The sequence below is a fragment of the Macaca fascicularis genome, chromosome 10 (genome assembly GCF_037993035.2).
Source record: "Macaca fascicularis isolate 582-1 chromosome 10, T2T-MFA8v1.1".
NCBI lineage: Eukaryota > Metazoa > Chordata > Mammalia > Primates > Cercopithecidae > Macaca > Macaca fascicularis.
The window spans coordinates 66,112,308-66,126,849 of NC_088384.1; the positions used below are offsets into that span (position 1 = coordinate 66,112,308).

The window sequence follows — 14,542 nt, forward strand, 5'->3', positions numbered from 1 at the left end:
TGGCAATTTCCTTAGGTAGCTGGAGAGGAAACCTCGGTGGTGATGGTGGCCCACAGGTAGCTGACAATGACAGTAAATACTGGGTAGTGTCCAACCCAATTGTGGGAAATGCCCATGAGTCTTTAAAATTAATATGAAGAGCAGAAATGGACAAATGTTCATAGGTCATCATTAGCCAAGAGTGAAGTGGTAACAACGTAACTATCCAGTGAACAAGGTGGAAAAAATAACCTTCCTTGTGATTAACATGAAAGAAGGTGAAGACACTCTGACAGGGAAACTCACTAAAGCAGAGCATGGAAGGTCTGGCCTTGCATGTTTGGCATTTCAGACACTTTAAAGCAACCGCCTTTAGTCCTGACATCCCTGCAGGGTTCTTGCCTTCTGCCCTCCCTAGTACTGGCTGACCTCCTGGACCCATGGTCTACCCTAGGAGCTGGAGTAGCTGATTAGGGGGATTTAAGGAGTTCTAGTCCCCCTGGCCAAAGAACTTGGTGTCAAGTTAGCCTTGCAGCCAGGACCTTTCTGTGGTGCAGTTCTAGTGACCAGGGGCTTTTCCTCTATTTCTAGAAACTAGTCCCTGGATTTCACTCCACTGTGATAACTCTGTCGGGATGACTTGCTCAGTATTCCCATTTCTGCAGAGTAGGGGGAAGGCATACGGTCCTGCCCTTGAAGGCCAGGCCAAGGTTGATTCCCATCACTGCCCCCATCCCAACTGCCTACACAGATCACTGCACTGCACCTGTTTCTGGAATCTACTACAAACATCTTTCTACTGAGTCCTTGTATGCTTGACAAGAATACCACCATTGCCAACAGTTCTGCGCTGAGCCCTCTTTTCCACGGTGAGGTAAATAATGTGGTGGGCACACTGCACTGCTAGTTTAATTTACTTTGTACACAGACACTCCTTAAGTTTATGAAGGAGTTACATCCAATAAACCCACAAGTCGAAAAAATTGTAAGTCAGAAATGTATTTAACACACTTAACCTACTGAACATCACAGTTTAGCTTTGCCTGCCTTAAACTGCTCAGAACACTTACATTAGCCTACAGATGCCTAAAATCATTTAACACAAAGCCTATTTTATAATAAAATGTTGATTTTCACATGTAATTTGTTGGATACTGTACTAAAAAAGAAAGATAGAAGTGCTGTATAGGTACTTGCAGTATGGTTTCCACTGAATGCCTATCACTTTCGCACCACTATAAAATCAAAAAAATGTAAGTCGAACCATTGGAAGTCAGGGACTATCTGTATTTTATCCCATTTATCTTCACTACTCAATACTTATCTCCAGGATTTCCGTTACTTTTTTGATAGAAATGTTTACAAAACAACCTATCTTTTAAGATAATTCCACAGATAATTTCTCAAAGATAAGCAGGGATGAAGACAAAAGTTAGTCTCAGACAAGGAGAGACAAGGATAGATCATGGATTTCTAGTCAAAAACAACTTTGTTTTGAGACAGTCTCGCTCTCTTGCCCAGGCTGGAGTGCAGTAGTGGGATCTTGGCTCACTGCAACCTCCACCTCCCAGGTTCAAGTGATTCTTGTGCCTCAGCCTCCCAAGTAGCTGGGATTACAGGCGTGTGTCACCACATCAGGCTAATTTTTGTATTTTTAGTAGAGGCGGGGTTTCACCATGTTGGCCAGGCTGGTCTCGAACTCCTGTCCTCAGGTGATCTGTATTCCTTGGCCTCCCAAAGTGCTGGGATTATAGGCGTGAACCACTGCGCTTGGCAAACACAACTTCTGCAGTCAGGAAAACATCTGTAATACATTTTCAAGATGTACTGCTTGCAGATGTTCCAGAAAAGTGTATTTCTAAGGAAACCTCCAATTTGAAGGAGTTTGCAGTCTGAGACTGATGACACTAACACATAGAGAAGCTCAGAGAACAGTTAACAGGTTGCTTTATTACATCTCATGCTGGGACTAAATGGGTTCTGCAAATTGGAGCTAATTCTCTGAAAAAATGTCACTAGACAACAATTTTACCACAGGCTTTCTGATAGTGCTTATGAATGAACTATGCATGGGTTTCAACTTACCTGTTACTAATAAAGGCTCTCTTTTTGGAGCCCAGAAGAGAAAACTAGAAATTGTTTCATTGTTCTCAGCAGTCTGAAGCCTAACTCAGTACCAACAAACCATCTCTTCACTTTTCAGCCTTCCCAGGAGCCAGGAGAAAGGGCTTGGAAATTAAATGCCAGGGCACACACTATTTGTGGAATGACTGATGTTGATACTTCCATATTTCAGACATTATGGCAGATAAACCGTTCTATGAATTATACCTACAGTACTATTCCTTTATTAGCCCAGTTCTACTAGAAGTTTCCTCCGTGTTCAGTTTAAATATTAATCTTGCTATGTCTAGAACCCCAAGAATCATCTAGGCTGACTCTTAAATTATATCAAAAAACTTAACGGTTGTGATATTCAAATGTATAAACAGACAGATGTAAGATATTAATAGAAAAGACATTGTGTCCAAAACACCATTAAGAAAATTAAAAGACAAAAATTAAATTGCTAAAAAGATAGTAACAAAATCTCCAAATTTATATTTAAAAAGTTTTTGCAAGTCAATAAGAAAAAATATTACTAACCTAATAGAAAAATGAGCAAAGAACATGAGCTGGCAGATTATGATAAAAGAAATACAAATAGCTAATAAATAGGTAGAGAAAAAGTTCGACCTCAATTGTAACAAAAAGGTCAAACGAACAAAAAAAAATTGGATGTCATTTTCATCTCTTAAATTGGTGCCCCTAAAAAAAAAAGTTGATAGTATCTAGTTTCATAAAGAACTCAGAGAAATGTTATTTTCATCCATTACTGGTAACTCTGATGACCCTTCCAGAGTGAGATCTGGCCATGCATAGCAAAAGCCTGAAAGATATACCCACCTTTTGACCTAGTAATTCTACATCTAGGAATTCATTCTAAGAAAATATTATAGATATTTGTAAAATCTGAATTGCACAGATATTCTCCGAAACTTTTTTACTAGAGGAAAAATTAGAAACAAATGTTGAACAACAGGTAAATGACTGAAGTGACAGTGGACAGGGGACCTCTGTAAAGCCATTTGAAATGATATAAATAGAACATGTAATGGTATGAAAGAGTTCACTTTGCAGCAAATGGGGGTAAAAAAACCACAAGGTTATGTATACAAATAATGCAACCTATGTTTTTCAATGTATTAATTATTACTATTATTTTTTAAAACAGAGTCTCGCTCTGTCACCCAGGCTGGAGTGCAGTGGTGCGATCTCAGCTCACTGCAACCTCTGCCTCCCAGGTTCAAGCAATGCTTGTGCCTAAGCCTCCCAAGTAGCTGGCATTACAGGTGTGTGCTATTACACCTGGCTAATTTTTCTATTTTTAGTAAAGATGGGCTTTTACCATGTTGGTCAGGCTGGTCTTTAACTCCTGACCTCAGGTGATCCACCAACCTCAGCCTCCCATATCAATATATTAAATATTAAAAAACATACACCATAATGTTAACAGGTTATATATAAATAGTAGAATAGTAGGATAAAGGCCAGTTTTCTTTTTGTTTATCTTACTATTTCAAGATTTTTTTTTAATGCTTGTTTTTAAAAGAAAACATATGCTAGCTCTAAAGAAATCCAATTTCTGCTGTCGGTGGTACCAATACAAAGAGAAAATGAATGTAAATGCATCTGATAAAATTAAATTCCCTTCTATATGCAAACCAGTGCTACTAACACAGACACAGAAAAGCAAAAGAATTAAAAATCATGGATACGGACAGCAGATGATATTTTCCCCTAGTATGCAGATGTAACTGACTCTTCCTCAAGGTTCAAGAATATTCCTCTTGGACAATGGAAGTAACTTTTTGGTGTTTAAATAGAAATGCAAGCATCAACACTTAAGTTCTACATTAAAGGGAATGAAGGGATTTTACCTGTATAGCAATTTTTTTTTTAAATGGGAAGATATTCATATGACCCAGCAAATGAGTCTTCAGGAGATAAGAACAAGAAAACAGTCCAGCATTTGGGGAAAGCATCTTCCTGGTGAATAAAACTGGTTTGTGTGTATGGTGGGGGGCAGGACCCAATCTACTCTATGAGTGTCACCAGCAGATTGCTCTGCTATGACAAAGTTCTCCAGGGCGGAAACAGATATTACTTGGGAGAAAACTAATATTAAGGCACCTTGTATTTTAATGAAGTACCCAACTCATCTTTTTCTCCACAAAAAGTAATTACAAATTTTTCTGATTTAAAAGCAGGCAGTTCAATTATGTAATTGCCTAATAGGTTATGTGGGCACTGTGGACCTTATCTGGTCTCCAGGGAACATAATCTGCGTTTCTGCGGCTTTGATAATGTATTTACTCAAGAGAAGGGATTGACTCGGGCTGACAGCACAGGGAACCACAGGTAAACATCATTTACATGCGGCTGTTTAATTAGCCATTTACCCAAGAGATCAAAGTAAATATTTCTGAGCTTCATTAGACTCTTAACCAAGTAGTTTCTAGTAGAGCTTTTTTAAATTTTGAAAATCACTTACTTTTAAGATTTTATCTAAAGAGAGAGATTTAACCCATAGTATTTACTAAATGTGTAGATGGTTTCAATACACAGAAACAACTCAAAGAAAGACACTTTAGTTTACTAATCAGAAAAGGATGACATGTAAACCAAAACAGTTTTAGGACTCACAAAAGCATTTTGTCCTTCAGTTCACAAGGTGTGCCCCGCCTGCATCATTTTGGTAATATTGTTCTTTGGGACTGTTCTTCAGTCTCAAATAATATTGTTCTTCACTCACAACTTAACTGGATGGGAAATTACCTGTTTACTTCCTTTTTTTTTTTTTTTTGAGTCTTGCTCTGTCACCCAGGCTGGAGTGCAGAGGTGCAATCTCTGCTCACTGCAAGCTCCGCCTCCCAGGTTCACACCATTCTCCTGTCTCAGCCTCCTCAGCAGCTGGGACTACAGGTGCCTGCCACCACACCCAGCTAATTTTTTGCATTTTTAGTACAGACGAGGTTTCACCGTGTTAGCTAAGATGGTCTCGATCTCCTGACCTCATGATGCACCCACCTCAGCCTCCCAAAGTGCTGGGATTACAGGTGTGAGCCACCGCGTCCGGCCTACTTCCATTTTTAAGGATAGATTGTGTCATTAATCTATTGGTAATTTTTACGATTGTCCCTAAAATGAGATCAGAATGATTTAAAAAGGAACAAAGATCTATTGGGGAAGCACAATATAATTTGATTCATTAGGTATTAATTGGAGAGCAACCCCTCCCATTATTGGAAAAATTGAGTAGATTGGTTGTTTAGGACTTGGACTATGTTTTCTAATATAAACAATATCATTAAAGAAAAAAAAAAAGATTAGATAGCAAAGGACAGCTGACCAACACTTATTTCACCCTTAAAATGCCTAAGTTGTGATGTACTTGCAGTGAACAAGCATGGAAAATAATGTTGTTACAAGACAGTGCTAACTCAAAGGGACAATAAAACCCAAACAGTATCTTTCTTAAGATCTATGTTCATCAGCTGGGCATGGTGGCTCACACCTGTAATCTCAGCACTTTGGGAGACTGAGGGAGGGGCGTGGATCGCCCAAGGTCAGGAGTTCTAGACAGCCTGGCCAACATGGTGAAACCCTGTCTCTACTAAAAACACAAAAAATCAGCCGGGCATGGTGGCACATGCCTGTAGTCCCAGCTACTTGGGAGGCTGAGGAAGGAGAATCACTTGAACCCCGGAGGCGTGAGCCTCGGTTGCAGTGAGCCGAGATCGTGCCACTGCACTCCAGCCTGGGCAACAGAGCGAGACTCTGTCTTGAAAAAACGAACAAACAAAAAAGGAAGCAAACGAAAAAGATCTACGTTCATCAGCAAAGAACGAACGGATCTAGGTTATCTTTGAAAAGGGGCATGAAATCTGTGAGAAGCGTACAGGGGGCTGTATCTATCTTTGTAATAATTTATTTCTTCCCCCTAAGGAATAGGGGGAAGGGGGAGGGAAGGAAGTTTGAGAAGAGGGAAAAGAGAGAAAGAGCAGAAGAGAAGGAAGGTGGGTGAAGTGAGGGGAGCAAAGGAGGGAGAAGGGGGAGTATGAAGATGGGGGAAAGGAGGAAGAGGAGGAGGAGGGGGTCGGAAACAAATATGGTGCAACGGTAACAACACATGTGAATTTGGGTTGTGGGCATGGGATTAGTGGGTCTGTCCTATCACTGAATATATGTATGTTTGAAACGCTGTAAAAAAAAAAAAGTCCTACTACTCTCTTAATTGCAGCGGCAAGGAAAGAGGGGTCTGAGGAGGACTGAAGGTGCTCTGGAAGGCTGGAGGGGGAATGCCAGAGGCTCTAGATGGCACAGCCACGTAGGCATGTGACTTCAAGACAGAGGCAGCAAAGCTTGACTCCAGAAGGTGCAGGTACATAATCCTTGAACTATGAGCATGACAATAATTTTAAAAACACCTTAAAAAGAACCAAAGCCAGATTATCCTATATTATATATAAAGATGAAAAAACATGATTTGAAATAAGACACATTCCCAAGATGTTCAACCTAGAAGGCTGTTTCCCTGAATGTGACTTTTCTAAGGAATGAGGAAGGAATATGCCAATGGACATGCTCTAAACTTGGGCTTCTGGTTCCTCCCCTCATAATTTCCTTGGGAACTTGCTCCATCCGTTTCCATGTTCTGTTCAGTATCTTCAAATTCTCTCTTGGCACCAGCTCCCAAGGCCTCTCCTTCCTCTTGCCTGAAACACTGCAGGGCTCCCTCCTTCAATGTCTCAGTCCGAAACCAAACATGAAATTCCCTAAGGCACTGCAGAACTCCTATCACAGCTCTGTTCAAAAAGCTCCAGTGGCTTTTCAAAAGCTACGAAACTAAACACAGTCTCCCTGGCCTGGTGTTGGATGCTGCACACCATGGCCAGCAACTGCTTCTTGTGCTCCTTCTCACCATCCCCAGACTTGAGTCCTCGCTTCAGCCTCAGGATGGCTCTGTTGCCTGAGTATGTGTTGGGTTTCCCAGTGTGCTCTCTGGCTCACAGCTGCCATTTCTTGTCGCCTCTGCCCCCTCCGCCAACTCATACCATCAAAAGCCTATCTTTTAAGGATCACCTCTCACACCCCTGTACTCCCTCTATCATGACCTCTGCCTTCCTTGCTTCTCCAGGAGTCTTGGCTTGGCTCTCTTTCCTGAAAGCCCATATTTTTGCCATTTTCTTATTACATGCATCCCATGATGTCACACCCCAGAAGGCAGGCGGGGGGCACATTTTATTTGTCTCTTTCCCTCCAATGGATCTGGGCTGATATCTGTGTACAGTAATGGATCGATAGGTATTTGCTGAATTGACATGAATGACTATACAGTATTTCTGAAGTATGGAGTGGAGATGAAAAACCAGAGTGTTATAAGACGCTTTGAAATTTCTTGGAAAATGAATTCCTACATAAAACATTCTGCAAAAGGCCTGAGGTCAGAAAGTTAAAAACCAACCAACCACAAAACCTCACTTACTACTTTTCTTATCGTTGTTTTTTTCAAATACATAACATTTCCTCAAATGAATAACTGGCACATCTGGAAACTTTTTTTTTTTTTTTTTTTTTTTTTTTTGAGATAGTGTCTCACTCTGTCACCCAGGCTGGAGTGCAGTGGCGTGATCTTGGCTCTCTGCAACCTCCGCCTCCTGGGTTCAAGCAATTCTCCTCCCTCAGCCTCCCAAGTAGCCGGGACTACAGGCGCATGCCACCATATCCAGCTAATTTTTGTACTTTCAGTAGAGACGGGGTTTCACCATGTTGGCCAGAATGGTCTTGATCTCTTAAGCTCGTGATCTGCTCGCCTCGGCATCCCAAAGTGCTGGGATTACAGGCGTGAGCCACCACACCCGGCCAAAACTTTTCTTTTTCTTTCTTTTTTAAATAAAAATTACTAACCTTGCTCTGTGGTCCACATTTGTGACTGGGAAAACTTCAGACAGTTTAGCTACCTACCTCTTCTTTGAGAGAATTATCATGTTCTTTCAAGGTGGCAACATGCTGACCCACCAGTGCCCTCGGTACGCCTGAGTCTGGTGCTTGTCCAGGTCTATAAAACAGAAACAGGACACTCACTATAGATTTGTAATATTATAAGATTCCTACTTTTTTAAAGGCCTCAATTATGTTAGTAGAAGATGGTTTATCCAGAAAAGTCTAGAACTCAACATATTCTGGACTAAGTGAGTTTTGAGTACAAGTATCATTTTTTTTTAACTTTTAAAAACTTTGGTTATTTCATTGCTAAGTGAGTATTCTCAACTTTTGCTGCACGCAGAACAACCTGGTGAGTTCTGCACAATCTGGGTGCCTGGGGTCACCTCTACAGAGTCCAGGAAAAATGGTCTGGGGTGCGGCTTGGCCAGTGGGCTTTTTAAAAAATTTATTTTAAAAATTTAATCTATTTCTTTATTTAGAGACTGGGTCATGAGACTGGCTTTCATCATGTTGCTCAGGCTGGTCATAAACTCCTGGGCTCAAGCAGTCCACCTGCCTCGGTCTCCCAAAGTGCTGAGATGATAGGTGTGAGCCACCATGCCTGGTCTGGTCAGTGGGGTTTTTAAGGCTCACAGAGTGATTCTAAAGTACAACAATGGTTTTGAATCACTGCATAGATGGTCAGTCTTCCACATGTAGTCAGGAGAAAAAGATCACATTTTCATCTCGACAGCAGTTGTTTTGTTACACTCTTACCATGGTCTACTTACAGGTTTTTAAAAATTAAGATATTAGGAAAGCGTTAAAAAGTAAGCCTATACTGCTACCCAGGCTGTGGTATTTATATACTAAAAGGAACCAGAGTTCATTAAAGAAATGCCCTATTCAGGTCTGGGGCAGGAAACGCACAAGATGAACCTGAAACATCTTGTGGGTACCAGAAAGCAAGGAAGCTCTCAAAGTTGTATCAAAAGAACTGAAGGTGGGGAGGGGATATCTTGAGGAAGCTCCCACTGTCAATGATGGGACGATTTCAGCCCCAAAAGGATACTGACTGTAATGCACTGAAACACAGGGAATACATGAAAATCCTTGAGTTCATCTAAAAATAAATAAATAAAATTTAAAAAATAAAAATAAAAATCTTTGGATTCAGCCTTAAAAGGAAGGAGATCCTGTCACATACTACAACATAGATGAATCTTAAGGGCATTGTGCTAAGTGAAATAAGCCAATCAGAAAAGGACAAATACTGTATGATCCCAACATGAGGTACCTAGAACAGTCAAATTCATAAAGACAGAAGTTGAATGGTGGGTGCTGGGGCCTGGGGGGAAGGGAAAATGAGGAGTTGTTTAATGTGTATAGATTTTCCATTTTATATGATGAAAATGTTCTGGAGATCTGTTGTACAACAAAGTAAAGATATTTAACACTACTGAACTGTACAGTTGAAAATGGTTAAGATGGCTAATTTTATGTTTTTTTAAACCACAATAAAGACAAAATAAAAATAAACTGTAAAACCTTTGGAGGCTGGTAGGGCAACAATTCATTATTCTGCAAACTGGTAAATAAAGAAATAGAATAAAACATTTATCCTGCTTTTGTGGTCAAAAAATACATTTCAGAGTCACCAAGTAGCTGATAAGGTGACTTATCTTCCAATAAACGCAGAAGAAATGATCAAATTAGAAAAGTCACCATTTTGTAAGTCCAAATTAATGAATGTATCTAGGAAATGGTCATAATGTTGTGAAAATTACATAATAGTAAACTTCTGTACTGGAGTCACCAACCTTCCAACATTCGAATCCACAGATCGGTCTTAGTATCACTAACCACGGGGTGACCACGCATCATGTGCTGCCCAATTTTAAGTACCAGCACCACCCATGACATTTTCTTGCCAAAATAACTGGCCTGGAATTTAATCACACATTTGTATCTAACCACCAGTTTACAGGTAATAAAGAGTAAAGAGGAACTGGTTAAACATACCAACCAAATAGAGCATGTAAATTCTCCAGGATAAGTGACCCAATTCCTTCAACAAATCAATACTATAAAAAAAGGAGGGAGGGAATGTTACAAAATTAAAAGAGATTTCAGAGACATAGCCAATTGTAATATGTGGACCTTATTTGAACTCTGATTCAAACAAAACAAATATAGAAAAACATTTTTTCAGATAAGCAAGGCAAACTGACAAGGACTAGGTATTAGATAAACTGAAGAATTTTGTTGATTATGTTAAATGATAGTATTTTAAATCCTTATATGTTAGAGATATAAGTATTTGTGAATGAAATGATATGTTGTCTGTTTTAAACTACTCAAGAAAAAAAGCGTTAGGGAAAGAGATAAAACAAGACTGATGAAATGTGAACAGTTGGTGGGTCTGAGTAATGGGTATATGAGACTTCAAATGTTCAAAAATGTCAACGTAAAAAGTTAAGTGTATATTAGTGTCTGCAACTTACTTAGAAATGTATAAAAATAAGAGATTGATGGAAGGATGGATAAACAAATATGAGAGTGCAATAAAATGTCAGGAGTACAATCTGGGTGGTGTATATACGGATATCCACTGTATGATTCCTTTCACTTTTCTGTATGTTTGAAAAATTTCATAATAAAATCTCTGGAAAAAGAAGTAAGTCTAGGTACAGTTTAGAACCTTCCTTAATAAATCTTAATTGTTATAACTTGTGCCTGACCTAACCCTATTTTTTCAGGACTTGAATAAAGTGAGATGGATCATTGGAATCCTTTGATTCTAAGGCTTCTGACTAGTTTGATAGAAAGACCTTTCAGCAACTTGCCTTTCTTGGTTACCACCGTACCTCAATGATGTCATTAAACTACCCAATTCCTTTGTTTTGACCTTTGCATCTATATTTGGTTTCTTAACAGACTGCCCTGCTGGGAAAATGCACTGACTAGTCATCAGCAAATTCTAGCCTATTCAGCAGGTATATTTATTATAGTAAGTCAGTCAACTATGCTTCTTGCTTGAAAGCAAGTTTAATTAGGATAAATTAGTTAAACAGCTAAGTGAGTCAAATTATCAACTAAGTGAGTCAAATTATCAAAGAACAGTCCCTCTGGTGTCTAATACACATGATTTTCTGAAGTAGCAAAACCAAGACAAGACTCTTGTTACTAATACACCACCCAATTGCATCTACCCTTTGGGTCCTAGCATGAAAAACTAGCTAAGGTTTCCTATAATTATTATACTTATTTCCCACATAAGGACAACATTGATTAATTGACTTGCGCAAGTCAAACAGAAAATCAGCTGTTGAAGGAGGTACAGCACCTAGAGTTTGTGACTTCTGAACAACTAAGGCAACTCTTAAAGCACAAAAGCAAGTTGACTTGCAGATTTCTTTTGGGATAGATCAGGTAAGAAGTGCAAGAGCCATGGCTTCCTTAAATGGAGCTTTGCCCATGGCTCTACAAAAACATACCACATCAGAAAATGTACAAAGTGGTACAAAGGATTTAAAGGAGATTTTTCTGTTTTTTCTACTTTATGTTGGAAAATTTATAACATTGATGACACATAAAAAAACAAAGTTTAATGTCAGGTAGTTCTTTAATTAAAAATGTAATAAAGGAATATGGTTTAAATTGTCCATAATTAATTTCATGTACTTGAAAAGGCTTCCAATCAGAAAAGTGAAATTTAAACAAATCTATCAGCATTTCTTAACTTTAAAGGCAGAATAATAAATACCCTGAATTTTATTCTGAACACAGGCAGACTAAAATAGAGATTTTTATATACTATAATCCAAACAATACAAAGCTGACTCAATTTTTCAGTATAAGCATGAGAACACAATTGGGAAACTGTATCTGAAGGTAGCCACTAATATAGACAATTAGTTGCACCTGGAAAAAAATAAATGGATAGTTTCATTATGTTTCTCATAAGATAAAACTACTTATTAATCATTTTTATATTAAAATGTTTTCCAGAAGACAATAATGAGCAATTTTTAAATCAATTTCTCTAAATAACATGAATTATATTTTTATAATTCATAATTGTCAAAAACAATACCTTGGTCTTCCACATGATAATAGTAAACCTTGCATATGACTTTTTGTTATTTTTTTTTTTTTTTTGAGACAGCATCTTGCTGTGTCACCCAGGCTGGAGTGCAGTGGCACAATCACAGCTCACTGCAGCCTTGACATCCTGGGCTCAAACGATCCTCCCGCCTCAGCCTCCTGAGTAGCTAAGACCATACGTGTGCGCCACCACACCTTGCTAATTTTTTTGTATTTTTTGTAGAGATGGGGTTTCGCCATGTTGCCCAGGCTGGTCTCGAACTCCTGAGCTCAAGCAATCCATCTGCCTCAGCCTCCCAGAGTGCTGAGATTACAGGTATAAGTCACCTGGCCCATATGAAGGTCTTAATCCTTGATATAACATAAATCAATAATGATGACGAGAGTGGTTTGTTCTTTTTTCTCTTAAGATGCTTCATTTTGTGAGCAGGAATTCAGAAATCTTCACATTATCTTCTAGAGCAGGTGTCCCAACGCCTAGGCCACGGACTGGTACTGATATGTGGTCTGCTAGGAACTGGGCCACAAAACAGGAGGTGAGTGGCAGGAGGGTGAAGCATGAGCTCCACCTCCTGTCAGATCACAGGGAGCATTAGATTCTTATAGGAGCACGAACCCAATTGTGAACTGTGCATGCGAGGGAGCTAGGTTGCATGTTCCTTATGAGAATCTAATGCCTGATGATCTGTCACTGTCTCCCATCACCCCCAAACGTGACCATCTAGTTGCAGGAAAACAAGCTCAAGGCTCCCGCTAATTTTCTATTATGGTGAATTGTATAATTATTTTATTATCTATTAAAACATAATAATAATAAAGTGCACAATAAATGTAATGTACTTGAACCATCCTGAAACCTGGCCCCCGCTCACACCTCCCTAACCCGGGTCCGTGGAAAAACTGTCTTCCATGAACCGGTCCCTGGTGCCAAAAAGGTTGGGGACTGCTGCTCTAGAGTATGCTATGGGGGCAGATGTCTCATTTTACAGATCAAGATTAAAGAGACAGATGTGAGCTGCTGCTACACCAAATACTCCTTTAAGGATTCTGTAACCAGTCAAAGCCTTTCCACCCTGCCTGGATTAGAATTCTATGACACCAGGCTGGGTGTGATGGCTCATGCCTGTAATCCCAGCACTTTGGGAGGCAGAGGTGGGTGGATCACTTGAGGCCAGGAGTTCAAGACCAGCCTGGTCAACATGTCTACCAAAATACAAAAAATTAGCAGGGTGTGTCGGTGCGCACCTGTAATCCCAGCTACTCAGGAGGCTGAGACACAAGAATATCCTGAGCTCAGGAGGCGGAGGTTGCAGTGAGCCAAGATCACTCCACAGCACTTCAGCCTGGGCGATAGAGCAAGATTCTGTCTTTAAAAAAAAAGAAAAAAGAATTCTATGACACCAGAGTTATTAACCATTAAAGAATAAGAATAGGCCGGGCGCGGTGGCTCAAGCCTGTAATCCCAGCACTTTGGGAGGCCGAGACGGGCGGATCACGAGGTCAGGAGATCGAGACCATCCTGGCTAACACGGTGAAACCCCGTCTCCAATAAAAAATACAAAAAAAAAAAACTAGCCGGGCGAGGTGGCAGGTGCCTGTAGTCCCAGCTACTCGGGAGGCTGAGGCAGGAGAATGGCGTGAACCCGGGAGGCGGAGCTTGCAGTGAGCCGAGATCTGGCCATTGCACTCCAGCCTGGGTGACACAGCAAGACTCCGTCTCAAAAAAAAAAAAAAAAAAAAAAAGAATAAGAATAAATCATTCTCTCCAAACCAGTGTTTCTGCAATGGTTGATCAAACTGGCCAGGTGACGATCACAAAGCAGACAGGTCTATTTCACTTAGACTTGGGGTTCCCAGTAGGGACTTCTGGGTGCTAAGGGGTACAGAGGAAGCCAGAACAAGGAGGGCAGCGGGGGAGCCTGGTGACTAATATCCATTAGGAAGAATCTGTGTTTAAAGACCTGACTACCGTCTCTCAAAGGTCACAAACACTTGGCACTTTTTTCAAGGCTGGACAGTGAACCAGTGATAATGAGTGTGCGTTAAACAGCATCCCCAGTCACAACATATACAGCAATTCTAACTGTAGCAGAACATAATGCTGACAGCAGAAAACATTCCTGACTTCTTTATCTGGCTCTAAAAAATGATTGTGGTAAAGAAACAGTTTTGAAGACTCCAGATATTAATTTTAAAATTTGTGGTGGTCATAAAGAAGGATCATTTCTTATGGAAGACTGATTTACACATAACTGTAGATCAATAGTCATGTAAAACACAACCTTTCATAATGGAAATCAATGCTCTATTATGAATGCTGAGAAAGTCTAACAATCGTTAGTCTAGTAGGTGCAGACATCATGGCTTATCAGCCATAATCGCAGTTTGGCAGCCTAGGTTAAGAGAGTCACAAAATGAATCCTTTTTT

The 14,542-nt window shown here is 39.9% G+C and overlaps 1 protein-coding gene across 38 annotated transcripts in view; it reads right to left on the bottom strand.

The window, feature by feature from the left end:
* Positions 1–14,542, bottom strand: part of KIZ (kizuna centrosomal protein) — a 133,040-nt gene that overhangs the window by 46,319 nt on the left and 72,179 nt on the right. For 26 of the 38 annotated variants that reach the window (XR_012419092.1, XR_012419079.1, XR_012419078.1 and 23 more), the window contains one exon: positions 8,047–8,140. The exons of 7 other annotated variants lie outside the window; for them this stretch is intronic. Coding sequence is in view for 23 of the 31 variants with exons in the window: in XM_074004641.1 (XP_073860742.1) it covers positions 8,047–8,140 (94 nt within the window). In the remaining 8 variants the exon portion in view is untranslated. Of the gene's footprint in view, positions 1–8,046; positions 8,141–10,029; positions 10,092–14,542 lie in introns of all 38 variants that reach the window. 5 more of the 38 variants (XR_012419082.1, XR_012419084.1, XR_012419081.1 and 2 more) reach the window with 1 other exon arrangement.